Below are 26340 nucleotides of genomic sequence, written 5' to 3' on the forward strand. Positions count from 1 at the left end.
AATAGCCTACCTCTCTGTATGGCCACTGGACAGGAAGCAGTACGTTCATGGCTGCACTGCAACCATGTGCTTTCAAGGGAAACAAAGCGGTCTTTGTTTTGCACAGTAATGACCATGCAATTCTGTTCATCACAGAGTAATGGTTTGTACACTTGGTAGTTCATTACAAGACAAGTGCAGCCCAAGTATACAGATTTGTACTCTGGAGCCCACTGAGCATACATGTGCAATGGGACTCCAAAGTAGGAAAAGCCACATACAGGCACAGTCTGAGCTACAGTCACATAAGTTTCTCTCTGCCATTCTGCAAGTTGGTCGCACTCCTACTTCTAAGGCCAACAGGTGTTTGTTGCCAGGAGCACTCATAACATACCAGCTTCTGCACAAACAGCAGTGGCAACATAGACTTGTAGGACTGGAAGGGACCTTGAGAGGTCATCTGGTCCAGTCCCCTGCACTCAAGGCAGGACGAAGTATTATCTAGACCATCCCTGACAGGTGTTTGTCCAACCTGCTCTTAAAAACCTCCAATGATGGAGATTCCACAACATCTCTGGGCAATTTAGTCCAGTGCTTAACCGCCCTCAGAATTAGGAATTTTTTCCTAATGTGCAACTTAAACCACCCTTGCTTCAATTTAAGCCCATTGCTTCTTGTTCTACCATTAGAGGTTAAGGAGAGCAATTTTTCTCCCACCTCTTTGTAATAACCTTTTATGTACTTGAAAACTGTTATGTCCTCTCTGTGTCTTCTCTTTCTCTAGACTAAACAAATCCAATTTTTTCAATCTTCCCTCATAGGTCATGTTTTCTAGACCTTTAATCATTTTTGTTGCTCTTCTCTGGACTTTCTCCAATTTGTCCACATCCTTCCTGAAGCACCCAGGAACTGGACACAAAATTCCCGTTGAGGCCTAATCAGCGTGGAGTACAGCAGAAGAATTACTTCTCGGGTCTTGCTTACAACATTCCTGCTAATACATCCCAGAATGATGGGGGTTTTTTGCAACACTGTTGACTCATATTTAGCTTATGATCCACTATGACCCCCAGATCCCTTTCCACAGTACTCCTTCCTAGGCAATCATTCCCCATTATGTATGTGTGCACATGATTGTTCCTTCCTAAGTGGAGTACTCTGCAGTTATTCTTATTGAATTTCATCCTATTTACTTTAGACCATTTCTCCAGATCATTGTGAATTTTAATCCTACCCTCCAAAGCACTTGCAACCCCTCCCAGCTTGGTATTGTCTGCAAACTTTATAAATGTACTCTCTATGCCATTACCTAAATCATTGATGAAGATATTGAACAAAAGCATATCAGATCCCCTCAGGCTCCACTTGATATGGGCTTCCAGCTTGACTGTGAACCATTGATTACTCTCTCGGAATAGTTTTCCAACCACTAACTTATGCCCCAAAAGCTGGCAGTCTCCATGCCAATGTGGTTGTTTTCTCCTTTGTTAAGTCTGTGCACGAAGAAGCTAGTTCATGTCCAATGACCCTGGTTTGAATTTTGTCCAATTATTTTCATTTAAAGTCCTCATGATAGTGCTGTGTTGTCACAATCAACCTCAGCTAGATCTGTACATGTGCCCAGTGTCATATGGTCATGTTTCAAAGCCACTACCCTGACCTTCAAGTCACTGAAGACTCACATGTTCTGATACTAACATGAAGTAAACCAAGTAGCTAGCTTGAGGGAGAATTAACAAAGTGCTCATCTAGAAAAACTGACTTGATCTTGGACAAATTGACTTTAGAGTCATTGCCCATCTATTGCCTTGATCTTAACCTAAGTTAAAAAGTGTAAGGACCATGCATGCATGTGCAGCTCCTAGAATGGGCTTTTGGATGCTACCGTGATACATGACCAGCAAATGTAACTAGAGTGATTGTCATGCTCTAAAGACCAGTTGCAGTGTTCATAATGTTACCTAGTAGAATGTGGATTGAGAAGCAGGAATCTGACACTCAAATGTAGGAGATGGTGGAAGTTCTAAATCATCCATGCAGCTCTTAGGTACTTATGAAGACTATTAGACAAGCCTTGTTAGTGTGCAATATTTAGATTGCAACAAACCCTTTGAACAGTATTTAAAATACTAAATTTTTGTTCAAAAGTTATGGGATTTGGGAAGACTACACCTGTGCTCTTTATATGCAAATATTCATACAAGGAAACTGTAGTTTACAACATCGAGGTAGGGTTTCTAACAGAACCCTCTATGCTGCTTTGCTTTAGCACCTATCAAGGCATTCTTCCCTCTGATCTTCAGACGGTTTGAATGTATAGCGTAGCCTAAAGAGAATGCATCATTGGGATAGTTGGAACAGGAATGAAGAGTCTATATCCAAACACTTCTGCATCAACAATAGTCTGCTCAGTGACTCAGCCAGCAGCATTCAGTGCTTAGAGGAAGGCAAGCCAGCTATTACCAGCATGTCAGAACAGTGGTCCCCAAACTTTTTACCTCATCCCCCCCTTACATGTCTGCACCCCTACTCCCTGGGACTAGGAGCAGGACTGTGGCTCCAGGAAAGGGGGGGTCATGGAGAGGGATAAGGGGGCCAAGGCTGGGGTGGGTACAGAGCCATGGCCCTGGGCATGAAGCTGGCCTAGGCCCCAGCGGCAACCCCCTCAATGTTCCTCTGCAGACTCCAGGGGGATATGACCCAGTTTGGGGAGCTGTCATAGAAAAAAAAATCTTGTCTGTAGGAGTGTTCTAAATTTTTGACACAGCTCTGTAGAAACCATATCTTGGTCTTGCATCCACCACGAACACCTAGTAGCTCTTATGTTGTAATATTCTCCCTCTCCCCGGTCTGATTGGCTCAAGGTCAGGCTGCAACTGTGTAAGATATGCAGGGCTCTGCAGAGTGGTGGCTTTCTTCCTAGCCCAGGAAGTTACTGAAGATGCTTCATTACTGTCACTTTTCTGTATTTTACAAGACATTTTAGCAGAGGTCTTTGCACTGCTCTGTGTACATTTGCAGAAATATAATCTTCCTTACCACTGCTCTTTGGATTTAAATTAGTGTCTACTTGTATCACCAGGATTCTATGTGGTATTTTACAGGGATGGGTAACACAGAATCGGTTCACCCTTTAACAAGGATTAACGCAACACACTGTAAAGGCAACATCTGCCGGAAGAGCTCTGGGTAAGCTCAAAAGCTTGTCTCACCACCAGAAGTTGGTCCAATAAAAGGTATTGCCTCACCCACCTTGTCTGTAACAGCACAACTCTGCCATCTCGTAACGATTGAGCCATAATAGCTACCAAAACCTTAGCCTCCTGGGGATTTGCTTAACCAGCTGTGCATGTTTGAAGTTTTAGAGATCAATCCAGCAACAACAGTAATAGCATCCATAGACCAAGACTCCAGCAATGTCCTCACTGCCCGTTTGAATTGCTTACAGTTACTGCCTCTGCACCCACTGGGATGGAATACCTCTAGAATGGTTTGGATGGAGAAGTTACTGGAATCCCCGACATAGCTGTAAGCTTCGAAGTGCTATCACTCCAGGATCAGAAAGCATGCACACAATTGTTAGCCTTCACTAAGGCTTAGTAATGAATTACCATACGATATAAAATTTTATATGGGTTCATAGTTTAAATCCTAGTGTTGTTGGCTTAACATATTTATTGAAGTCAATCCTATTTTGTTCAACATATTGAGCATATAGTTTAACTAGTAACCACAGCTGTGACTTAGTTAACGATCTCAATAAATCCTACTTAGACAGGAAAAGAATTATGTAAATGAATTATGTGTTTTCTGCCCAACATGTACTTTAACTGATAAGACATTGTAAAGATTATTTTTGGTATTAGAAAATTAACAACTCTTATTTGGACCTTAATTTTATACCCAAGAGAGGAGCCCAGTTTACTATATTCATAAAATGTTTATTTCAGAAAGAAATTACACTTGCTGAATACAAATAGTTGAAAGTTCACACCCATATGAGACAGGGACATCTAGAGACAGCAGTTGATATACAAAGGTACATGATTAAAAAGACAAAGGACAGATAAGTTTGTCACATTTATTCACAAATTAGTGTATTTAAAAACAGATCCGTTCTTTGAACAATTTTTAGAAGATAAAAAAATTAGTGTGAAGCAATGTAAAACCACCCTTATTTAGGATATGAATCCTCTATTAGTTACATCTTGCAGCTAGATAGGATATCTTCCACTAGTCTCTTGTAGACCCACGCATCGCCTTTAAGCCGTTGCCTCCTGATACCCACTACTTCAGGTTTACTAAGCTGGCACACTTCTAGCTCAAATTGCATCGTCACTTTGCCAAAATCTGACTGTGTTTGACATTTCAGGGTGTAGCTGCATAGACAAGGCAAGAATAAATAGAATAGTCATTGAGTTGTTTTAATACCCATCAGGAGGTTGGCAACATGAAAGCTTAAGCGGGTACAACTAATACTTCCCACAGAAAGTATCACATTGAGATTCAGCAGTGTGAGCAAACAGCTCAAACAAGGTTAGGTGAAATGAAAGCTAGTTCCCTTTTGTAAAAGGATACCTTGTCTGCTAATGCGGAGCACAAGGTCTCCCTAGCCCCAAGAACTGCTGCCTGCCTCTCCTGGGAATTGAGGTCTATGGCAAAGAATAGAAAGCATGGGGATGATTTTATATTTTTCTCTAGTCAGACTATCTTCTGCAGATATGACAGCAACATCTCTCTTGTGAGGCTGCCCCTAGTCTCCTGCATCAGGCTCAGACTGCAGCCATCTTCTAGATGAAGAGAAATTGAGCCATCCTGCTCTTTGCAGATGCAGCACTGCACAGAGCCAACTACAGATCACCTCTTGCCAGCTGGAGGAGTGAAAGACCAGGCTCTGATCTTTGAATCACCAGGTCACAGAAGTTTGTCACTTTAATGCAGCTAAATGCATCTTCCTGGAACATGAAGTTGGACACTTGTACGAGGAGGCTGATCTTTTTAAATGCCTTCCCTTCAAGAAGGGAAGAGCATTTTATAAAAAAAGCCAAGCATCGACCCGAGTTATGGTCCCCATTTACACACTAGGAAATTTCGGTATAGACACATTCAGTCTTTTGACGAGTGTCAGTTGGCAGCAGAACCAGGAATAGAGCCCAGATTGCACTCCCTAACCACCAGATCCTACAAGTTAAACACATCTATTCAACGGCTGGCACTGTACGGACAGGTAGTAAGGCTCACATTGTGTCAGCTAGGAATTATAGTATTTTAAGTGGTATTATATGAAGGTCACAGTGATCTCCATCATGATAGCACTAAACTGCCTTATCTTGGCAAACAGGACAGCATCAGAATGAGTCTTTGCTGTCAATGAAATCACAAGAGATAGGATTAGCTCAGTTTGCTCAGCTCCTTTAAATAAGTTGCTACAACATGTATGACAGATCAGCACAGGAGACTGACTATTAACATTCGTATGTGAGAGTTAAGGAACTTTAGGATGCATTCGTTTTGCACCAGATAGGCAATATTTACCACATGGATGTGTCTCATGTGGTCTAATAGGAGGTACAATATTTAACAAGAGGCAATGTGAGGGGGTTGAGAGAGAGAGAGATGAATGCTTTGCTTTAGCAAAACTAGAGAACTAGCAACTTGGGCAAAGACAAGCTGGAATGAGTTTTGCCTGACACTTGACTTACCCCTTCTGTACATAGTCAACATGTTTCTTTGGGAGGATGGTAATTAGTTCATTCAATAGCTGGTCTGGATTCAGTAGTTTAGTTGTGGTCACATTGTAATGAGCCTGAAAAAGCATAATAAGCTCAATCAGAGAGACAAACTTGTTTTTACTATTTACACCAAACACCAGAGATTCTGGGGCAATGGATGTCTTAAGAGGTTACTCACCTTACACAGTAACTGTGGTTCGAGGGGTGTCTGCCTAAGGACACACCATGTGCCACAAGCCCTTGATCGGAGGAGGTTTTCCTGTTAGCAGCATACGTTTGGCCTGTGCATGTGCTCTATACCAGTGGGTTTAAAAAAAAATTTCTAGCGACCCAGTTGAAGAAAACTGTTGATGCCGGACCCAACGGAGCTGGGGGATGAGGGGTGTGGGAGAGGCTTAGGGCTGAGGCAGAGGGTTGGGGTGTGGGAGTGAGGGCTGTGGGTTGGGATGAGGGTTTGGGGGGCTCAGGGCTGGGACACTTGTGCGGGAGGGGGTCAGGGCTCTGGGATGAGGGGTTTGGGGTGCAGGAAGGGGCTCTGGGTTTGAGGACTCAGGGCTTGGGATTGGGGCATGGGCTTACCTTGGGCAGCTCCTGGTCAGCGGTGAGGAGGGGGTGCTAAGGCAGGCTTCCTGCCTGTCCTGGCACCACGGACTGCGCTGCGCCCGGAGAGTGGCCAGCAGCAGGCCCAGCTCCTAGGCAGAGGTGCGCTAGCAGCTCCACAAGGCTCACCTGCAGGCACTGCCTGCCCCCGCCCCCCAGCTCCCATTGACCAATTCCCAGCTAATGGGAGTGCAAAGCCAGTGCTCGGGGTGGGGGCAGCACGTGGAGCCCCATGGCCTCCCCACCTAGGAGCCGGACCTGCTGTTGGCCACTTCCGGGGCACAGCACGGTGTCAGAACAGGTAGGAACTAGCCTGCCTAGCCGGGCAGCACTGCCAATGGGACTTTTAAACGGCCTGGTCGGCGGTGCTGACCAGAGCTGTCGCAACGCAGTGCTGGGTCGCAACCCACAGTTTGAAAACCACTGCTCTATACAACCACGTGTTGCACCCCAAGGGTATATAGGGCTGCATGGGCGAACCGCCCTCAGTTCTCTCTGAACAGCCAACCAGCACCTGTCTGAAGCAGGAGGAAGGGAGGACAGGTAGTGGAGCACCCAAAGGTGACCATATGCCCCAAGTTGTGAGGATACAGAGTTGTGCTCCTTATCTTCGTTGTGCTCAATGATGTGTGTTGTCAGATATTGTTGGAGCTGGGCAGACCAAACATTTCATTGATTTCCCCCCCACCAGTCTAGGGCGTTCTTCACCTGCAGGGGAAAGTGACCTCGTTGTCCAAGTTGTGTCTGGTTGAGGAATAGATTCTTCTGAACCACCCCTGAAAGCAGTGGAGGCATCGTCTGTCACAAAGGTGCAAGCTGCCATGACGACTCAGGAGCTGCTAACAGTTCCTTACTCTAGTACGGGGCTTCCTTAATTGCCCCAACCAGATTTGACAACAGTTATGAATCTGTCTGTAGGAAAGCAGGCCCTGGCTACCAACAAATCCAAATATACCCTTATGAATTGTATTCTCTCTATAGGGGCCAATACTGAATTCTTCATGTTTAGCTGGAGACCCAATTCCTGGAAGAGAAAGGTGTCTGGATGGAAGTGAATACTGCTTTGTAAGTTCAGCCCTCGAATAGCCAGTTGTCTAGATACAGGAAAACTAGAATGGTTTCTTGCCAAAGGTAAGCAACTACTCCCTCTAGAGCCTTTGAAAGCACCCTTGGGTCCAAAGAGAAGTACTCGGAATGTAAAATGGTTCAGGCCCATGGTGATATGTAGGTATCCATATAGCAATACAGGAGAAACAGGCACACTGTAGGTCAAGGGCTGACAGCCAAGCGCCTGCCTTTAGAGAAGGGATGATAGCTGCCAGAGTCACCATCCTGAATTTGAGACTTCAATCTTTGATCAGTCATAGTAGATCCAATTTATGGTCTCTACCCTCTGTCCTCCTTTGGCATGAGAAGAAATAAATACTTTGGGTAAAACCTTTTACCCCTGTGAGGGATGGGGCCAGTTCTATTGCTCGTAAATAAAAAGGAGAGTGAACGTCTTGACTCAGTACAGTCTCATGAGAGGGGCCTTGAAGAGGGATGAGGAAGGGGAGATCATGCAGAGGATTGTGTAGCCTGATGTTAAACTCCATGACCCCCTTGTCTGCAATATGATACCAGGTCTATTGGAAATGGGAAAGGTGGGCAAAAGGCTGTAGCTTGCAAACTGAGGGGAGGATTCAAGCCCTTGGCCAACCCATCAAAGTTGTTTCAATGATGACTGGGTACTTGCTGAAAGAGGTTGAGTAGCTCTTTTGCTGTGGAATTTGTCTTTCTAGCAGGTTTGGTGGTTCTGTGAAAGCCAGAGAAATGACCCAGGTGCAATCTCTGGGCAGTTTGAGATGTGTTAAATCTTTTGTTTGTAGGGGTATAACACCCCCCCAGACCTCAGTGTGGTTCTGGAGTCCTTCAGCATGTGCGGGGACTCATCCCTAGTCCCCCAGAAGGAGCTTCTGGGCATCAAATAGGAGGTCCTCAGCAGTATTCTGAACCTCTCTAGGGAACCAGGACAACTGGAGCCATGGTGCCCTGCGCATGACAATAGCTGTGGTGATGGACCTTGCGGCAGCATCCAAGAATGCTTAGAGGGATTCTGGCTCTTCTGACCCTCCTTAATGATGGCTTGGAAGTGTTCTCTAGGCTCCTGTGGACAGTGCTCAGTAGAGGTTGCAAAATTTGTTGTAATTCATGAAGTCATAGGTGATCATGGCCAAGTGATAGTTTGTGATCTGAAATTGGAAGTTCACAAATGAGTATGCTTTTCATCCAAAAAGGGGTAACCTCTTCTGGTCCTTATGATAAAGGATAGGCTCTGAGTAATACTGTTTACCCTGTTTGCTTACAGCATCCACCACCAGGGAATTAGGTGAGGGTGGGAAACAAGTTCTGAGTCCCTTCAGGGAACACATTTCTTATCAGGCCACTTATTAGTTAGTGGGATGGTTGCAGGAGTTTGCCTCAGTCTTTGCTAGATCCAAAAATACTTCATTAATGGGTAATGCAACCCAGATAGATGTGCTGCAGTCAGCAACAGCCAGGAGCTTGTGTTGTGAGTCACCCTCTAGATGCCTCTTGAGGAAGTTAGTCAGCCACCCTCTTGACAAGGTCCTGGAACTGATCAATTATTGGCCATTGATGGTGGAGGCATAACTGCATTGTCTGGAGATGAAGGCAAAATAGGGGTTTGAGAAGTGCCTTTGTTTGCCTGCCCTACCCTTCTGTTCTTCAAAGGTCTCCTTGTGTTGGGGGTTTGGTTGAGGTGACTGTCACCCTAGTCTCCCAGTGCAATGGAGCAGGTGTCCAGCAAACTGCTACACCATCTAGAGATCCCAGTATGGACATTGGGGAGGCCCATACAGGAGGAGAGGGGGTGGTACCCAGGACCAATCCCACCATCCCTGATGTGGATGAGAATCCTTGTTGAAGTAGGGTGTCTATAATGATGGAGAGGGGAATCCTGCACTGACTAGGAGCCTGATTTAATGTTTCCTTCAGCCTCCTTTATGGCCTCCTGCAAAATAAAAATAAAATAAAAAAAAAAAAAAAAAAAAAAAAAAGAAGAAAAGAGGAAGGAAGAGGTCAGAGGGAAGCCTGTGGTACTGGGAAGCCATGGTAATCCAGAGACCCTGGTCTCTGTACAGAGTCGTCTAGCACCCATAAGCAGTGGGAACTCTGGTTCAAACACTGACAAGTCCCTGGAGTAGCGAAATTCCTGAGGTACCATTGGTACGGACAGCAGTTGAAGTGGATGGTACCATTGGTCTGGAGCATGCAGGCACCAGCGGCAAAGGACTGGTGCTTCACTTTTGTCAGTACCCACAGAGCTGAGTGGAAAGGCACTACCGGTAAAACTGATGCAGATGGTGCTGATCTAGAGAAGAAGTGCACATCCTGGACCTTCCTAATCCTTTAGATTATACCAGGTACCTGCTGGATCCATGCTTCTCTGAATTACTCCAGGATCTCCCTGCTCCACTGGTACCAGAGGAAGAGTCTTGCCTGCATGGTATAGTATGTCTCTGACACAGTAGACTTAGTGAGAGATCGGGATCTCTTCTACCACAAGGAGTCAGCTCCCAAGACTGAGCTCCTCTTTGGAGCCAGAGATCTTCCCCTTCTTAGGGGAGATCTTAGCAGAGGTCAAAGGGGCATTGGATCTGTCTGGAGACGGATGTCCAGGGGGTCTCCTGACTTGACTCTGAAGTGGGTTGATGGAAGTGCTTGATCAAGTTCAGTTTGGTTTCCTGATTCTTTCAGGCTCTAGATTTGAGAGCCAGGCAAAAAACAAACAAAAAAACCAACTTATTTCTGCAAGATTTGAGATTCTTGCAAGTGAACAGAAAAAGGAGAAAGTTAAGGAAAAGTTGTTTACTTGTTCTCATAATACAAGAACTAGGGGCCACCAAATGAAATTAATGGGCAGCAGGTTTAAAACAAATAAAAAAGGAAGTTCTTCACACAGCGCACAGTCAACCTGTGAAACTCCTTGCCTGAGGAGGTTATGAAGGCTAGGACTATACCAGGGTTTAAAAGAGAACTAGATAAATTCATGGAGGTTAAGTCCATTAATGGCTATTAGCCAGGATGGGAAAGGAATGGTGTCCCTAGCCTCTGTTTGTCAGAGGGTGGCAATGGATGGCAGGAGAGAGATCACTTGATCATTACCTGTTAGATTCACTCCCTCTGGGGCACCTGGCATTGGCCACTGTTGGTCGACAGGATACTGGGCTGGATGGACCTTTGGTCTGACCCAGTATGGCCATTCTTATGTTCTTAAGCAACGGATACACTTCAAGTGGCCATTGCTGATTGAGATAGCCTCCCAGCAAGAGGCACTGTTTGCAACCTGGTGAGCCAGGCATGCCCAGCCATGCTGAATAAGCTTCCCAGAAAAAAAAAAAAAAAAAAAAAAAGAGTGGGGGAAATGGAAAGAAAAACACAACCTCTCACTACTATAGAATTAGATAGTAACAACTAATACTAACTAGAAATACAAACTAAACACCACCACCACCACACTGAGGCACACTCCAGGCAGACATGCTAGTACTCTGGTTCAGGCCGAGGCGATAGAGAAGGAACTGAAGGCAGTTTGCCCAGACAGTCCTAGGTATTCCTGGTGTGTGGCATGAGGTAGCAGAGCCCATGCGCAGGCTGAATGGAAAATTTTGATCAGGGGCTTGAGATGTGCACGTGCACCTGAAGTGGAGCATCCACAGGGACACTACTTGAAGTAATCAAACTAAGCAACAGCAACAAGGAATGCTTAGTTCAACAATGCCTCAGGGTCAGACATTGTTACAAGACAGACAGAAGCTTCAGCGTTGAAGAAAATCAACTCTCCCTGTTATCAGGGACAAAGGGAGAGATCTCCATCCCTGTGCCGACCCTTTTACACTGGATCAAAAGGCAGAGAGGCCTAAAAAACCCCGTATATGGCCAGGGAGGATTGCCTGGTACAGGCACCATGGAAGACAGCCCTAAGGTTGTCCTAAGAAAACTTCATTGCAAGTCCTGGTGTAGGTGGCCTGTCAACTTGAAGCACTGCAGGGATTTGGAGTAGTGCTGTAGCCCATAGGACAACCCTGTGAAATGGCTGTAACTTAGACAACACTTGGGACCCAAGTCACCATGGTGGGGGTAGGACTCTTCAATCCCAGAGCAACCCAAGAGTGGGAAGAAGAGAGGGGAAGAGAAAAAAAAAAAGTGGCTTAAAGCCACCATATGACCCTTCCCCTGGGCTGCAAGTTTTGTGCTGCTTAGAGGCATAGTACACCACAGAAACTCACCCTTGGAGTATTGGAGCCATTTTAGCTTACATGTTTTACCACTGTACATAAGGGACTTGTGGCTATATACACGATATCCCTTTTCAAAAGACTCCTATAGCCACACATTAGGCATGGAAGCTGGGTACACTGTATGCAGTATTATTCCTACCAACTGTAAGGTGGCTGTACAAGTGCTTTGTTTATGTCCTAAAAGTAGATCTTGAAAGCGTACCTTTAGATTTCCAAGAAGCAACTGGAAATTAGATTTCATCTCTAGGCCTCCCAATTCAGACTAATCTAATCCTAGCTCACTGCCAGAGCTTCTCCAGGAACTTTAAAATTGAGTATCTTGCATTGCTCTACTCCAAAGCATTCAAAGTTCACTAGCAGTTTTGCAGGTACCGCAGGCCTGAGAAACTGACTCAATGGCAGAAGCATTTGGAGCACAGACTTGGCATGCACTTGCCTGCTAGTGCCCAAGTTTCTGTATTCCTAGCGCAGTCTGGACACCTATCAGATGGGTCGGCTCATAGCCCAATACATGCTGGACTTGTCAGAGGCTGACTGACAGTATTACCAGTGCCATTTGGCAAAAGCTTTCTGGACTGGAATGTGGTGATAGCACTGCATTAACCCCAGTGCCATCAATTCTTGAGCTCCATTTTCTTGACAATAACCAGCTTTTACAGTTAGCAGGTGGTCAACAAAAACTGATTAAGGCTATAGAACAGCTTCCACATGAGGAGAGATTAAAAAGATGGACTGTTCAGCGTGGCAAAGAGATGACTAAGGGGATATGATCAAAGTCTATAAAATAGTGACTGGTCTGGAGAGAGAGAGAGAGAGAGAGAGAGATACTCCCTCACATAACCCAAGAACCAGGGTCACCTAATGAAATTAATAGGCATCAGGTTTAACAGAAAGAAGTATTTCTTCACACAACGCACAGTCAACCTGTGGAACTCTCTGCCAGGGGATGTTGTGAAGGCCAAACCTATAACTGGATTCTTAGCTAAGTTAATGGAGTATAGGTCCATCAATGGCCATTAGCCAAGATTGTCAGGGATGCAACCCCATGCTCTGGGTGTCCCTAAACCTCGGATTACCAGATGCTGGAAGTGGATGATAGGGGATTGATCACTCGCTTTGCCCGTTTTGTTCATTCTCTCTGAAGCACCTGGTGCTGGCCACTGTCAGAAGACAGGATACTGGGCTAGACAGACCTTCAGTCTGACCCAGTATAGCTGTTCTTATGTTCCATTTTCTTGACAATAACCAGCTTTTAGTTAGCATGTGCCTCAAGTAGTAGTTAGCCAGCTTAAGACATACACCACTTATTTGATTAGATTTGTTTTAGGCCTCAGAAAAAGCCTCGCCACTTCCAGAGTTATGAAGACTGAGCGGGGACATGATAGCAGTTTTCAGGTATCTAAAAGGGTGTCATGAGGAGAAGGGAGAAAACTTGTTCACCTTAGCCTCTAAGGATAGAACAAGAAGCAATGGGCTTAAACTGCAGCAAGGGAGGTCTAGGTTGGACATTAGGAAAGAGTTCCTAACTGTCAGGGTGGTTAAATACTGGAATAAGTTGCCTAGGGAGGTTGTGGAATCTCCATCTCTGGAGATATGTAAGAGTAGGTTAGATAAATGTCTATCAGGGATGGTCTAGACAGTATTTGGTCCTGCCATGAAGGCAAGGGACTGGACTCGATGACTTCGAGGTCCCTTCAAGTCCTACAATCTATGAATCAAGACAGTTTTTCCTCCATGCTCTGCTTATATGAAATTTCCGGTGTATTATAAGCTGCAGAATTTTCTGAAGCAGCAGGAACACACTTTAAATGTTTTGTACAAGTCACTGTTTCATACACAAGTGTCCAGTACTGCACCACTGAAATTTATTGACATTATGGTAGTTTTGTAGAATTCAGCCACATGTGTCCTTTAGTTTACTTTTAGGATAGGGGATACTATATTAGTGCTTTAATGGTAGTGTATACTGCAAGCCCTACTACCCATTTTTTGTATAAGCTCTCATGGAAAGAGTATTAAGCATGCATATGCCCAAATACCTCTGGGTCTTAAGAGCCCAAGAGGCATCCCAACAGCATTTTTGAGATTTATAGTTTAACATTTCTCTAGTCTCCAACCTCACTTTCTGTTTCCTGCTTGGACACCAGTAAGAACCAGACAGGCTGCCAATATCAAGAGTTTGAGCAGACTGAAAAAAAAACACAGACAAGCAACTCTGAGTATGTTGGTGGCAGGCTCCTCATTTGGACTCATAGGCAATACCTAAACAGTGACACCTAATGAACTTGATACATTATTAGTTGGGGATAAGATTTAAGATGTACACTTCCCATGACATTTGATTTCTATAGTGCCCTAAAGCACTAGAAACCCTTCTGTAGCCTAGGGACATTCAGTTCAGTAAGTCCAAGTCCAAATTCTCTTGATTCTGAACAATGACAGTGACTAGAGTCTTAATTCCCTCCATCACCACTCAAGGTGAAGATCTCCCTTCGAGGATTCAAATAGCTTAGACAGAGATCAGATTTCACTGAGCTGTCATAAGCTACTTTCAGATAGGGCCACTCATATCGAGGCTTTTACATCAAGATGCTGCATTTATACCAGCTTGAGGTTTTGGTCACCAGTGCTACCATGACACTTTGCTGGCAAGAATGAATTTTGAGCAGGATCAGGAGGAGTCTGACTGCAGCTGCATCCCCTATATGACATGTATAGATCAGCTGGAAGGGAAGCAGACTGCAGTGATTTCCACAATCAAACCAACTGGCAATAAGTGGGGCTTTTGTAGATTTGGTGCAATACTGCAAAGGCACCTGCACTTTATTGTAGAGGCAGAATGGACACAGTTCAGACAACTGAAGTTAGAAACAGTGATGTGGAGACATCATTGACTTTCCCAATAAGAATCCATCTCCTTTATTTAAAGGAGATATCCTAGCAATCTTACCTTCAATTTCCTTGGGCCATCTCTTGTGGATCCTTTCCTTTTGCCTGGTGTAAGCATTGTGATCATTTTATCCAGGCCTCTTTCCAGACTTCCAAACATTTTGGCTCTTTTCTTCTTTTGGCCACTATCCACATGAACTTGATTAAGATCCATGTCTACTGAGCGACACCTGCCACATTAAGAGATTAAAAAAATAGGCCTTCCATTTTCTCAGTGGCTGAAAGTCAGTCATTTCAGATACAGCACTAAAGTCTTACCAGACCCCAGCTCTGTATTTAGAAAGACAAGTGAATACATTATAGCTAAACGGAGACTAAAAGGATGCTATGAGAATTACCATTCAATAGTCATTTGGGATTTAAAGAGAATTGTGTATAGAAAACAGCTGCCCTCTGGGGAAGTGGAATAAGGGTGAATCTGTAATTATGGAAAATAGGAATACGTCCAAGACTACTGAAGTGTGTAATTTTAAACTTTTCTGCCTTTAATATTTTCTACTGTGTAGGAAAGGGGTTTAAGGAGTTGATTTTATTTTTAAACCACGACAATGAAAGAGTAGGTGCTGTTGTAACAAGCCTTCCTAGTCTATAGGAGGATTAAGGTAGTCCAGTTCTAAAATCAGCAATAGGTATGAATAACTAGATACTTACCGTCTTTCTGGGCTAATGACTGCTGCAGCCATTTCACCTGTACTTGCTGGACTTGTGGGTTTCTTAATTGGGGTGTCTTTAGGGCACTGACTTCTCTCTGTTGAAAAAGAGGAACCCAATCCAAATGGGTACATTTTTTCAAAGAAAAAGATTTTTTGATCATGAAAATTCCTTGCTGCAGTCATTTTAAACCAACTCGTAGTCCCCGCCTTAACATCTCAACATATAGAATACCATAAATGTGTTTTTAAATAAGAATCATAAGGCACCATTACTCTATTATATTCATGATTCAGACTGAGTGAGGCATTTCTCCAGGGTACTAAGAATTGCTCAGACTTAGGGCAAGCAGTATAGTTTAGTTGTTAGAATATAGGATGAGAGTTGGATAAAACTAGCTTCTGGTCCCAACTCTGCCAGTGACTCAATGTATAGCCTTTGGCAAGTCACCTCCTCCATTTCCCCATTTGTAAAATGGGCATAGATATTTAAAGTACCCACCTCCTGAGGCTGAGGATTACGGTTTGTAGACACCAAGACCAAACATCAGTTACTTAGATCCCAGCTTGTACACTGTCCCCCAGAGTCCCTTCCCCTGCCTCAAGAGTGCTTTTGCATTTCTCCATGGGGTTTGGTATTCTAGGACTGCCATTTCTATCATTCAAGATTATGCCAGGCACATTAGTGGTAGAGTCTAATCAGCATTTGTGGCAAGACAGCCATTTGTCTAGTTAAGTTTTCTGTTTGATACTTTTCACAGCCAGAGTGGGCAAATTCAAGTGCTTTCAGTACAGTGTTGTACTTCAATTTGGTTTTGAAATCCAAGCTGTTAAGATACAAGTAATGCTTCTGTTCCCTTATCCCCACCCCATTATAGATAAAGCTAAATATCAACTATAGTGTTGCCTTTAATCCTATAGAGACAGCTCTGCAAATTCAGTCTAGGCACCAAGGCTGAAGCCAGGTTTCCCTCCATCACACATTACTGCCAGTGATAAATTATGCAGGCCAACTTTGTCCCCATGGAAGGCAGTGGTTGCATAACAGTTGCCTCCTAAGATTTTGGTAAGAGTCCTATTCATTAGGCAACAGCAGCCCAGCCAAGCCAACAGGAGCAAACATTTCTCTAAGAAAACAAGGTGATTCTAAAATACAGGGTGATCTGCTGATTAAAGCAATATACGTCGCCTCTCTTCAAAGTAGAGCCACGCTGTATGTAGCTCCAAATCCAATGCATTTGTGGGCAAGAAACATTTAAGTTCAGTTCAACTCAGTGATTCCCTTTGGTTGAATTGCATATCCCATTCCTTCAACAGGAGTATTGCTAGGTCATTTAAGAGTTGCACTCAGTCTACTCTTCCCATAGAGTTCTGCAGAGCACAGGTCCTGAAATGGAAATGCAGAGATGCATTTAAATAGTTCTTTAAATTAACCAGTAAATGAATAAGGGAATTAGAAAACAATTAAATAAACCCCATTTGAATGTTTGAAACACGTTCCAGTTTGCTACAGAAATGGAGTGAGATACACAGCAGAAATCAGGAGACCTTACTTCAGAAGTTTAGATCCTGTGTGCAGGTGAATGCAGGTCTGGTTTAGCAGGAAAGAGGAACTGCCACAACCCTGCCCAGGTCCCATTTTCCTTCAGGGATGAGAGACTGCGTGGATTCTTACTTTCCTTTCCACTCTCAGTTTGGGGACAAGGGGAGGAGAGCTAGCCCCTTCCTAGAGCCAACAGCGGATCAGTTCCCTTCTCTCCCTGTGATGGTCCTGATCACCAGTATCCCTGCTGTGCCCAGCTGGAGTGTCAGACTGGGCAGAAGTGAGTGATTCCTACAGGGCTACTACAGGAGTCCAAGTTCTGCAGTTCGGTGGGTGCTCTGCTACTATTGCCATGTAACTGTGGCAAATGCTGGACCCCCAGCTCTTGCTATGGGGCACTATGTGCTCAGACACGAAGTACCAGTAAACTTTAACCAGAAAAAGCCTGAACAGCTTCCATCCAGAAACTGTATTATGGCCACCTCTTCAGATTTTGTTCTGAACGGGGTGGAAAAAATGAAACAAATATTTAAATAAATAAATAAAAAACTTAAATACAGCTGTTTAAAATCAAATTTGAATTTATGGCAACCTATGATAAGGCCTAACCCTGCCATAATCAAAATCATTTAAAATAAGTATATGGCGCATTAGTGAATCCTCAAACTTTAATCAGGTAAAGGCTACTTAGTTATACATACACATAAAGATGGTTTCCCATGATTCTAACTTTTGAGGTCAAGCATTATAAATATGGCACAATGCCATGCACTGCCTTAAGTATCTACATCAGCTTCAGTCTTTATAATGGAGTGTTAGTATTTCCTTTTTCTAAAATAGAAGTATTTTCAATTTCTGCTGAAAAACTTTTGCCTTAACATTTTGGTTTCAGGTTAGCAGAATCACCCTGGTTCTTTTCCTAGACCTTAGGTCTGCCACTTATGTTTCCACAGAAAGCGCAGCCAAAAGTAAACCATATACAGATTAGTTACTATGCATCACTCTTGCCTTTAGGGTACAGTCAAGTCAGTATAAAATTAAGGTCTGAACTACTCTTAAAAACGAGGATGTTCTGCTTGAGCACTGAGTCAAGAGCCTTTGCCAACTAGAAATCCTTGAAAGCCTGTAGAGAGTGCTACAAGATGTTTCTGAATTGTATTCCCTTGCACAATATGGAGAAGCACATTCACTGGTTTTAAATACTTTGTTACACCTACTACAAAGGGAGTCTCATTTTTGATCTTTGCAAACAATTTGTACAGCATCAACGGGCAATAGTGCAAACGTTTCTAGTAGGTTGAAGAAGAGGAAGGCAGGACGGCTGTAAGATCTATAATTTGTATGGATGTAATAGGAAACTGAAAGGGACCTCCTGGGTCAGAGGCCAGTTCCCTGCTCACAGGCAATCCCATCTTATAACTTGTTAAGTTATAAAGCTACATCTTAACCCTGGTTAGGTCGTTTGCTCCCATTACCCCATTGGGATGATCTGTAGCCTAGTTGGGGTGGAAAGCTTTGGGAAGATTGCTTTGAAGAAAGCCCTAGGAGTACAACTCCAGAAAGAACGGAGCTTTTAAATTGTTGACGAGTCTAGTGTATGAAATGTCTTCATTGCAATGTTTGGATTTCACATGCTGACATTTGCTAGTGCATAAGAATCTGAAAGGGAGACTAAATGGGGGGGAAGGAAGGAAGGAAACGGACGTATTTTTGTAACTCAAAGGAGTGATTTGAAGCCCAGGCAGAGGACTTATTGGAAATACTCCTATCTCCATTAAAAACAGTGATCCCAAGGCAACAAAGAAGGGAAGGGAGATTGCATTTCACGCTCTTCTATTATCTAAGTTGTGATGTGCCAGTCAGTTGTGAGTATACACCGTGGAAAAACTCTTCAGCTAGTTGCTATAAGTGTCCAAGTACATTCAAAGAGTATGCACAATCCTGCAGTGACAAGAGGAGGAAGAGAAGGGATGTACAGCAGCTCATAGGAAGTTAACAGTAGCACTAAGATGCATTACCTCTGTGTAGTGTGGTCTAACCTCTACAGCAAGAAGAGTGTGCTGGTGAGTATTGTGTAGTCTAGGATCAGAAGATGGAATAAGCCATCCAGGAACTCTTGTAGGTATAAATTTTAGCTAGAATAGAACATTTTCAGCTATACAAATCCTAAGCATCCTGCATACATAGCTAATGGAAGTCTAGAGTAAGACACACCTGTGGAGGGAAGTGCTTGATTTGGTGTGGTTTGCATCCTCTTCTCCTTCTGGCTCTTACTAAGAGGAGTCTTCGGTGCAGGAAGCAAAAATGGCTCTTCATCCTTGATAGTAAATGCCAAGTCAGAATTCTCTTTGTTTTCACTTTTCTTTGATGCTCCTCTTCTTGCCACTGGAGATGGAGGTGGTGTAAATTCTACACTATCCAATGGTGTCTGATGCTTTGAATGCTACAAGAAATTTGATCAAGTAAGGGTGAATTAACTCTGGACAATGTTAAAAATATTCCCAGTATACCGACCACACACAGTATATATTACAAGGGTCAGGTCACCATAGCTTCACATGCAGCCCAGTACTCCAGACTTCTTCCTCTGGGCCCACACATCCAAGTCACTACTTATTCTCTCCCTGAACAAAAAATTAAGCCCTTTCTACCCTGTGCCTTAATCCTCCTTAGTTCTTTCAGCTTCTCACCCTAGTCTCCCAATCCCAGATCACTTCTCTTCAACCCGTCCACAAAGTATTTAAGTTTCAAGTGTAGACATGCCCTTAAGTCTATCTATGTTAAGTCTACTTACAACCACTGCAGTGGTTGATGTCAACACTATCCTCCTTCTGTCAGTGGTGTGTCCCCTCATTAGAAGCGCTTCCACTAACTTAAGCGTGGGGGGCTGAGACCAGGGCTGCTCCCCCATCCAGTCTTTTGGCACATCCTCACTGCCAATAATGTCAGCCTCACCACCCCTTTTGTATCCTTCCCCACTTCTGTTTCTTCTTCTTCTGCACTGCCCCACACACAAGGTTAGCATCAGGTCCCCTGCCTCTCCTCATCCAAGTAAATGAGGACCCACAAGCTAGGAAAAGGGGTTACAGTTTATGGTAATAGCCATCTGACAATCAAAAGGCTCTTGGCTCTGTCTTACTTCGTAAGATCTTCTGGCCAGGGACTCTCTTATGCAGCACTAGGCATTGATACTTAAACATAAATGCAGTGTGCATTAAAAAGAGTCAAAGAGGCAGATTCTCTTGAATTAAGAGCAACTGTTTTAGGAAATCATTGTAATTCCTCAAGCACCTGCTTTGTTTTGGGTGTATATAGAGCAAAGCCTGCAAATGGAGATTCCTCGTAAAGCGCATCATCTGAAAATTCCATGGATCCAAATGCACAGGGCATTTCCTTACAGTCTTCCACATCTTCGTAAGTCAGATTCTTTTTAGACTGTTTAAAAAGAAAAAGGAGATTCCAATGAGACATTAAGTGAAAACTTTCATCAAAAAAGATCTTCATTACTTTTAGAGTTAGTTTTAATAGTTATAGTGTTACTCTGAATAGAGTTTCTAGTTATGGGCAGTATCTCACGGGAAGTCCTCATTCAGGTCACTTGTCATCTAAAAATCATGTTTGGAGGGCTAAGTCTGCAATGAAAATTTTAATAAGCAACATCAGTAGATGTGACATTATGCTGAAAGCACTATTAAACACAAGGAGCCTATGCATCAAGGGCAGAAAAATACAATACCTGCCATTGATTTCTACATGCAAGCTGCAAGCGCCTTAGTTTGCTGCCACACTAGCTAACACTACAGAAGTGGTCCCATGAGGAGATGCAAAATATATACAAACCAAAAAGGAAATATAGTGAAGGAATATGGGAAACAGCTGGTTAAAGCCATATTACGTATGATACCTTGGAACAAAGAGTTATGGGAAGTCAACCATTTAAAGCTGAGTGCATCAGCAAAAACCTTCACTTTCTGATGGAAATGAGACGGTGTCAACTGATGTCAAATCAGACAGGATTTTCTGCCAATTGTACGTGCAGGCTCCTTCAAACTGCCAGAGGTCAGGAAGAGTTTGCTTCCATCTTTCTGTACGCTGCAGCCTTAATTGTTGCCATTGGTGTAGTAATGTCATGGCCCACATCTTTTAAAGAGTGCCTGCATTTGTTTTCTCCAGGGGACTTTCCTGCTAGGCTACCTTCAGTTTAGCTAGTGGCATATGCGATGCTACTCAAGGCAGGTCTACACTGCTAGTGCAGACTCTATGCCAATGGGAGAGCGCGCTCCTGTTGGCATAATTACTCCACCTCCCTGAGTGCGGGAGCGTGGCTCCTGGTGACGTATTGCTGTCTACACCAGTGCTTAGATTGGTGTAACATGTTCTTATATTGCTGGGGGGGGGGGGGGGGGTCTTTTCCACACCCCGAGCAACTTAAGTTATATTGAAGTAAGCACTGGTGTAGACCTGCCTTAGTTTTGCAGCAAGTCAGATGCTTACACTGCTTTTTGTAGTAAAGGGGCAGAAATAGCACCCCTCATGGTCGGAGATCAAATATTTAAGATCCATGATCAATTCTCCCTTCATTTGTTAGGGAGAAGTCAAATTCCAGTTTTACAAAGTGTGAACCACCTTTAGTGTCACATGGTAGTGTCAGGTTTAATATCTAAACCTAAAAATAAAGTCAGTCAACCCAGAACAGCATTTTCTCCAACCCCCTGCTGAACTTGTTTAGCTCCAAGCTTTAGGAAACCCCCCCCAATGAAATACTGGTAAAAGTCTTGCAACAATCTACATATTTAATTTCTAATCCAGAGTGACTGGACAGGAGATGGTTTTCAATATATCCCTTTGTGGATTGCAGAAACTCATTGGAAGGCCTTGTTTTGTTATGTACCACTCCAATGAAATGGCAAGCAATAAAGTCAGCTATCAGTCCTCAGCTGGAAAGGATACCATTATAAAAAGGAATCATCATGTTTTGTCTGGAGACAAATGGCTTTTGGCCAGTGGTCAAGGATATTGCCAAGATCAGATTTTTCGTTACTGTTGAAAGCCAAAGTGTAGCTTTCTGGTATATGACCAGATGTGCCACTGATGATTACTATAAAGACCTTATCAGACACCTGTTAGCAGCAGCCAAGAATTTAGTGGCCAGATTCTGTAATTGAAATTATGTCCCATTACTCCATGAATAGCTGAACAGGACCTGATGGACAAGGAGAAATTCACTCCATTACAGAAATGCTTCTATATGATGTCACACACACACAAAAAAAAAAAAAAGAACGAACACCCCACTATTTCCGTTGGCAAATTTAAAAGCATTACTAGAAAGGAGCACTGTCATTCCAGGTATGATTTAGTTAAGTGATTCTTTTGGAAAACCTGCGTACTTCAAGCTGCTTCTCATAACAGTTGATTATGTTCAAGCCACTGACACCAGACAATATAAAAAAAAAAAACCACTCTAAATTAAGAAGTCCTGCCAGCTTATTTTCACAGATAGTAGATCAGCTCCAGTCGGAGGCCTATGCTGAAATGGCTGATCACCAACAGATCTTCAGCTGGTATGTTGTAGGGCACTTATGGTGCCGAGGCACCAAGAAGTTAAGTGTATCGTACTGGGACTAATGGGCTGTGTTACCTCAAATCTCTCTTCTGTATCTGGCTCATCTCGGATTGATTGCTCTTATTGTTAGTGGTGGTGTTTTGCCAAGTCTACTTTTAAATATCCCAAACAAACAATGAGGCTTCCATAACTTATCCTAGCAAAAAGTCTCCAGGATAATAGATGTGGTCAGGAAGGTTGCCTTCTGAAGTCCATCCTCTCCCTTGCCTCATCCTAATGACTCTTACACTTGGAATGTATACCTTTCAGTGACAAACTGTTACGCCCAACTATAACCATGCAAAACACATTATACATATTTAACTCCATTATTCTTCATGATATCTGCTCTCAAGCCTGTTTGTAGCTGACCTTCTCATTTGTCAATGCAGTTGTAATAAGGGATGCCCTGAACACAATATTTGAGGAACAGCTGCACCCAAATTGTATAGAAAGACTGCCTGTTGCTTTTTGCTCTTTACATGATGCCTTTTCATGTGCAGTCCCAACAATCTGGAGATATATTTTCCTAATAGTCAATTTTATATTAGAATAGATGCATGTTTTACCCTGGAGTTTAGACGTCTACTAAAAGCACCATTCCTGTCTCAAGCTGGGAATTTAGTGGTTTTCAATTTACAGTAAGTCAAAAAGTGACTGACCTGGTCACGGGTATGGTATGTACATGCAAACAGGGTTAGCAATTTAGAGTTGGGCATTACAGAACAGGCCCAGAGACTTTAAGCAGAGCACAAGACTGGGATGGTCTTTTAGAAGATTTTTTAAATGTATGAAATAAGTAACTGTAGGACTGACTGCTCAGGAAGAGTTCACGCAGTTACAAATGGGAGTAACAAGTAGTTAAAATACACTTTGTTTGGTGGACACAGAAGTTAGACACAAGATCGACCAATAGGTCATAGGATTTTAAAAGTTGTAAATTTCATGATTTCAGCTATTTAAAACTGAAATTTCACAGTGTTATAATTGTAGGGGTCCTGACCCAAAAAGGAGCTTGGGGGGGCGGGTGAGAAGAGAAAATAGCAAGATTATTGTAGGGAGGGTTGCGGCACTGCTATCTTTACTTCTGCACAGCTGCTGGCAGCGGTGGTGCCTTCAGAGCTGAAAGGCAGTGGCTACTGGCCAGGAACCCAGCTCTGAAGAGAGCCAACGCCAACAGCAGCACAGAAGTAAGGATGGCATGGTATGCTTTTGCCACCCTTTACTTCTGCGCTGCTGCTGGCGGGGTGCCACCTTCAGAGCCGGGCACCCGGCCAACAGCCACCCCTCTCTGGCCATCCAGCTCAGAAGTAAGAGGGGTTGTGGTATTGCCATCCTAAAATAACCTTGTGACCCTCTGCAACTCCCTTTTGGGTCAGGACCCCCAATTTGAGAAAGGCTGGTTTCCCCTGTGAAATCTGTATAGTATAGAGTAAAAGCATACAAAAGACCAGATTTCATGGTCATTGATGCATTTTTCCATGGTCGTGAATTTGGTAGGGCCCTAAATTATCAGAATACAAGCTGTCAAACTCCAAGTTAAATTGAATATAGCCTTCTATCACCCTTTATACATGGGCCTGGACAGCTACCCGAAGATGAAGTCTGTCAGATCAATAGAGAATCAAACTAAGTTAAAATAGTCACTCAAACTCCATGCCAACTGTAGACATTTAAATCTAAGGGTAACCGTTTATTTCAACAACTAAAATAGAACGTAGCGAGGTGGTGGTTTCTTGGGACATACCCATGAAGGGTGTCACTAATTAGCACTGCATACTTTGAATTGCTCTCAAATACAGAAAGGCACCAGTCCAGTCTGTGGGTGGGTGCAACTGCCCACTTGCTCATGGCATTCCCTGTAGGACTGTATTACACCAGTGCCCAAACACTGAACTGGTGCCCTCTGTTTTTAGGTCAGGAAGAAATTACATTTATAAATCTGTAACTATGTACCAAGAGAAACTTAGGCAGAAACTGCCTGAAACTGCTGTTAGTCAGTCACTTCCCAGCTTTATAAAGAAGAGTTTTCAGTGACAGCCTTAGCTTATTTCAATTGACGAAAATGCAGTTGAAAGTATGTCCTCATATATATATATATAAAAAATGTTTCATGTTATGAGACCAGAGCAATTTAGATTTTATAGAGTCCCTTTTTAATGTCATCTTATTTTTGAAGGCAGTGCAAAAGCAAACACTGCATTAACATGGTACAGTACTGAGGCCTACAACTTACCTTCAGTTCTCTGGATGGTGTGATGCTAGTGTGTTCTACTGCTAGAGAGGGAAGCCATAGACGGACAGGCTTACCATGAGCCTTCTTGGATTGAAGCAAGAGGTATGTTGCTGATATTTGATCATATTTCCACTAAAACCAAGAAAAATTTGTCAGAATGCTGCTATTTAAGAGAGTCATGTTAAACACTGCTTTAAGTTACACTTTTAGCACCCATTCTCTTGCAAGAAGGACAATCTACTTCTTATGGACTCTTCAGGTCTGTATGATCACACCACTGTAATGCCATAGACTTCAATGGAGTTGCACTGGTGTGCTTGTTATTACTCTACCACCCTTCCTGCAAGCAAGTTGGAAGTGTGGTCTAGAGATTATAGCAGAGGCTAGAGACAGAGCAAAACCCCTGCCCTGTTGAAATCAATGGCAAGACTCCCAGTGAATTCAATGGGGCCAGGGTTTCAGCCAGAACACCTTGGTTCTTTTCCAGTTGTCACTGAAAAAAAAAATGTAGGACCTCAGGCAAATTGAGTTCTTGGTCAGTTTCCCCATCTGGAAGATAGGGATGTCCTTGCCAACCTCCCAGGATGGGGTGAGAGATTAGGCTTACTTTAGGTTCATTAAATCCTTTTAAAAGGATTTAAAGAGTGCTAGGTCAGTGCATCATTTGTGTATTCTGGATGAAGAGAGCTACTCATTTTAATAGCCCGAGAACAATGATGTAATCTCTGAAGTTTGTTCCAGAGCTGTAGAGCAGGAGTAAGTATAGATGTTAGCCAGCAGTTCTCATTCCCCCAGATGTGTGGCATATTAGCCGCACACCATGCACCATTTCCAATCAGGAAGTTGGTTTCTACTATAACTACTACCTGGAGAACTGGCATTCCCTCTGAAAGAGCTATTTCAGCATACCACTAGATGCAGTAACATTAAGTATGAATTTGGGTTCTCAAGTTTGCCAAGTAGCTAAATTAGTTATTTATTTTCACTATTCAATAGCTTAGCATACAGTATTTACTGTCTAGTCTAAACACTTTATTAAATCTTACATCAAAACTAGGAGTATCAGAACCATTATACGTATGTGGAATTCTACTAGAAAACTTCCAACAAAAACGCACTTTAGCCATGAATACAATCCACAGGGTCATGTTGCTTGTGCTACTGAATGGAATAGCTACATTATTCCATCACTTTTTCCATTATATTTGCAAACACCAAGACATTGCTTCTCTGCCTGTTCAGCATCGCATTTGAGAATTCTCCTGTTCAGATAGTATTCTGAAGTGGTTCTCCATGAAATTATTGAATTGTTTTAAAAACAATCATCCCAGCACATGGAGTCACAGCTAGTGAAGAACCACCGTAAGTTTCCCTTGATCTTCAAGGGATTCCACATAGGACACTAGGATCCTGGTTAAAACTTTGATGTCCGGGATTGATGGATTCATGAGGGAAAAGAGGGGGGAAATAAATAAAAATCCACAAAATGTACTGTCAGAACTACAGCTGAGCTTGCAGTTAAAATAGTAATACCCTAAAAGAACGGTCTTGTGTACCCATAGAGCTAGCTTTAGCACAGGGTTCTCAAACTGGGGGTTGGGATATGGGAGGGGGGGGTGTTGCAAGCTGTCAGCCTCCACCTCAAACCCCGCTTTTCCTCCAGCATTTATAATGGTGTTAAATATATAAAAAAGTGGTGTGTGTGTGTGTGTGTGTGTGTGTGTGTGTGTGTGTGTGTGTGTG

The 26340-nt window shown here is 43.3% G+C and overlaps 1 protein-coding gene across 1 annotated transcript in view; it reads right to left on the bottom strand.

Moving 5' to 3' along the window:
* Nucleotides 1-3950: 3950 nt before the first annotated feature.
* The window catches only part of MELK (maternal embryonic leucine zipper kinase), a 39990-nt gene continuing 17600 nt past the window's right edge, over nucleotides 3951-26340 (bottom strand). The window contains exons 12-18 of the mRNA XM_024206474.1: nucleotides 24598-24729; nucleotides 20048-20191; nucleotides 18971-19199; nucleotides 15215-15311; nucleotides 14565-14733; nucleotides 5682-5785; nucleotides 3951-4358 (exon numbers count right to left, since the gene is read on the bottom strand). Of these exons, the coding sequence (XP_024062242.1) occupies nucleotides 4181-4358; nucleotides 5682-5785; nucleotides 14565-14733; nucleotides 15215-15311; nucleotides 18971-19199; nucleotides 20048-20191; nucleotides 24598-24729 (1053 nt within the window). The 3' untranslated portion in view covers nucleotides 3951-4180. The remainder of the gene's footprint in view (nucleotides 4359-5681; nucleotides 5786-14564; nucleotides 14734-15214; nucleotides 15312-18970; nucleotides 19200-20047; nucleotides 20192-24597; nucleotides 24730-26340) is intronic.

Source organism: Terrapene carolina, unplaced genomic scaffold (genome assembly GCF_002925995.2).
Source record: "Terrapene carolina triunguis isolate 2854851 unplaced genomic scaffold, T_m_triunguis-2.0 Scaffold35022, whole genome shotgun sequence".
In the NCBI taxonomy this organism is placed as follows: Eukaryota; Metazoa; Chordata; order Testudines; family Emydidae; genus Terrapene; species Terrapene triunguis.